This window comes from Drepanopeziza brunnea (genome assembly GCF_022702325.1).
Source record: "Drepanopeziza brunnea f. sp. 'multigermtubi' strain 214-2 chromosome Unknown ctg14, whole genome shotgun sequence".
Classification (NCBI taxonomy): domain Eukaryota; kingdom Fungi; phylum Ascomycota; class Leotiomycetes; order Helotiales; family Drepanopezizaceae; genus Drepanopeziza; species Drepanopeziza brunnea.
This window is the reverse complement of record NW_027094077.1, coordinates 274448-277063: the sequence shown is the minus strand read 5'-3', so window position 1 is coordinate 277063 and position 2616 is coordinate 274448. Positions and strand designations below refer to the sequence as shown.

The 2616-nt window shown below is 47.9% G+C and overlaps 1 protein-coding gene across 1 annotated transcript; it reads left to right on the top strand.

The window, feature by feature from the left end:
- Window positions 1–1111: 1111 nt before the first annotated feature.
- Window positions 1112–1450, top strand: L3040_007812 (uncharacterized protein; the record flags this gene model as incomplete). The annotated part of the gene is made up of 1 exon (XM_066154702.1): window positions 1112–1450. One exon carries the CDS (start codon window positions 1112–1114, stop codon window positions 1448–1450), a length of 339 nt encoding a protein of 112 aa, XP_066010607.1.
- Between the last annotated feature and the right edge of the window lie 1166 nt (window positions 1451–2616).

Genomic DNA, 2616 nt, shown 5'->3' with positions numbered 1-2616 from the left:
GCTTTTCGTTAAAACTAGAAGAGAGCTTAGTATTAGGCCAAGGCTTCTTCGAAGTTAATAAAGGCCGAGGGATCATCTTTATCGTCTTGCTTATTAGTAGCTTCTTTTTAAGTAGAAAGAACTACTAGTTGGGCTATAAAGGAGGAGGAAGGAGCTGCTGGAGCAGCTTTAAGAGGTGTGCGAAGGATTTTGCCCGCGAGGCGAAGGTTGCTATATTATATAAGTGCTATCTTTTAAGTTATACTTAGAATAAGCCTTTTCGTGACCGTTAGTATCGTCTGAATGTTTTTTAACGTCTAACTACTAAAGAATTCTAAAGAAGAAAAATATTATTAAAACCGTTCTCGGCGGAGTGAGGTAGTTGTTGATAATATAACGACTTTAAGCGATTACTTAAAAGAACTTACGAAAGCGCGAAAGTTTACATAAGAGCTTGTTGCACAGTGTGGTCCTTGCCTCACGTGCTCCTCACGTGGCCTAGCACGTGCTCCCTTGCACGTGCCTGCCAAGCTCCTTAGAGGCCATGTACCACATGTACATATCTACAGTTGCTCCCGTGCTCCCCTGAATATACCAGACACTTTTATCGCCATCTCTTAGACCTTGATCTGCTCCACCTACCTAAGTATACGCCCTCTGTCACCATAGTTAAGAGCTACACGCCTCTACGAGCTCCTTTTAATTATCATCAATACGGTACAGACTGCCTCGGTGGTTGCAGGATTATCGTCTTCTTTCTTTTCGGTCGGTAGAAGTTGTTCTCCCTTCTAACGCTCGGAGCGTCCAGTAAGAGCTTTTCAAACCTCATTTTTTACCTTATTTTACACTCTACTTCGAGCTATTCTACGACATGTCACTTCAAAGCGCCCAACACCTTACGGACCGAGCGTCATAAGTCGATTGGTTTATCGATTACAAGGCCGTTGCGATAATGAAAAGCGTTTGGAAGCTTGCAGACCCTTATTCGAAGGAAACCCAGCCTCACATCCCTTCCTTAGAACCGCCGGCACCACCTACGATTGACGACCTGATCGTCAGAGAGAACGAGCGGAAGGATAATCTTATAAAGGAATAGGAAGAGGCGCCTCTAGCTACTCGTGGAGACCGCCCAATGCTAGGGGGTGCGAGTTTCCAGGACGTCAAAGAGGAGTTTGCATATCGGTCGAGAGAATACTCTAGGAAGGAAGCGCGCTGGAGCGCCTTGAACTCCAAATACCAGTACATGCTGGAGTGGGTGAATCAGACGGTCCCAAAGGAGCTATTGCAGCCCTATAAGACTCGTCTGATTAAAGAGGAGGAGTTTTCACTCCAAACGCTAGTGAGGTCTCTACGGGACCAGTACGCGGAGGACGACGAATCGACGAAGGAGCATGTGCGAGACGAGTACCGTCGAATACTTAACGAAGGAGCTGCGAGGACCATTGAACCTCAGCAATGGATTCGAAATTAAGAGCTCGTGCACTCCAAGGCTGTCGCTTTAGAGCCCGAATTGCAAGATGTTGTCGGTTCTCTTGCTATAAAAGATTTCTTAAGAGTAATTGCTCAAAGGTTAGACCCTGCTTAAGGCAGTCGACACTTGGGTCTTGTAGTCGACGCTATCAGTATAAGAGAAGCTTCCAAGTTGAAGAGCTTGAGAGACTACGCAAAGATGTTTGAAGGGCATTTATAACAAGGAGGAGCTCGTGAGGGTGTGTTCGCCACACTCAACGAGCTCCCAAAAGGAAAGGTTTGCCCTTGCATGCGTACTCACTCTTAGCAGCCTTCTTCTTGCGACCTATTGAGGCTTGCTTCTACTGGTCAAAACCCTAGGAATCTCACAGTGTCGGAGCCAAAGCTTCAAGCTATTAGAGAGCGATTCTCTATGCCTAGCTACGAAAAGCTGAAGGCGAGCTTAGAGCTCTTATGGAAGGAGAATGGAGCTTCTACTGGCGAGGGCAGGTCTAAATACCCTGGAAGTGTAGCTGCCTAGGAAAGGCCACCTAAGAGCAGGTCTATAAGGGATGTTGGAACCGCTCGCGCACGCCGGAAGAGTGAATTGGGCCGTAGCCTTAGCGCTGCTAGAGGCTTATTGAAGCTTGGAAACCGTGTGGAGCTTGCGAGGGGGAAGTGTAGTGTAAGGAATTAGGACGCCTGCCTCAACTACAAGTTATTTGTATATTTGAGTCGCTCCTGGGGGGTGGAGGTTTAAGTTGGCGAGTCTTTGCGACGGCAGGCGGACCCACCTTGCACCTTGCCTTGAGGACTATTAGCTGCTGCCACTTTAAAGGATGCTCGTTGCAGCTTACTAGCGCTGGCGTGCTCCTATTTCGTCTGCCCTTTGTCTGGGAGCTTATAAGCTCCGTTCATCTTTTGGCTAGATTTTCCTTGGGTTTTTTCGTTTGTTTTTTCCCTCTTTCTTTAGGCGAGCCTTTTGTCAGTTGAGCAGTCGCTTCGCAACTGGAGGGTGTGTTGCACAGTGTGGTCCTTGCCTCACGTGCTCCTCACGTGGCCTAGCACGTGCTCCTTTGCACGTGCCTGCCAAGCTCCTTAGAGGCCACGTACCACATGTACATATCTACAGTTGCTCCCGTGCTCCCCTGAATATACCAGACACTTCTATCGCCATCTCTTAGACCT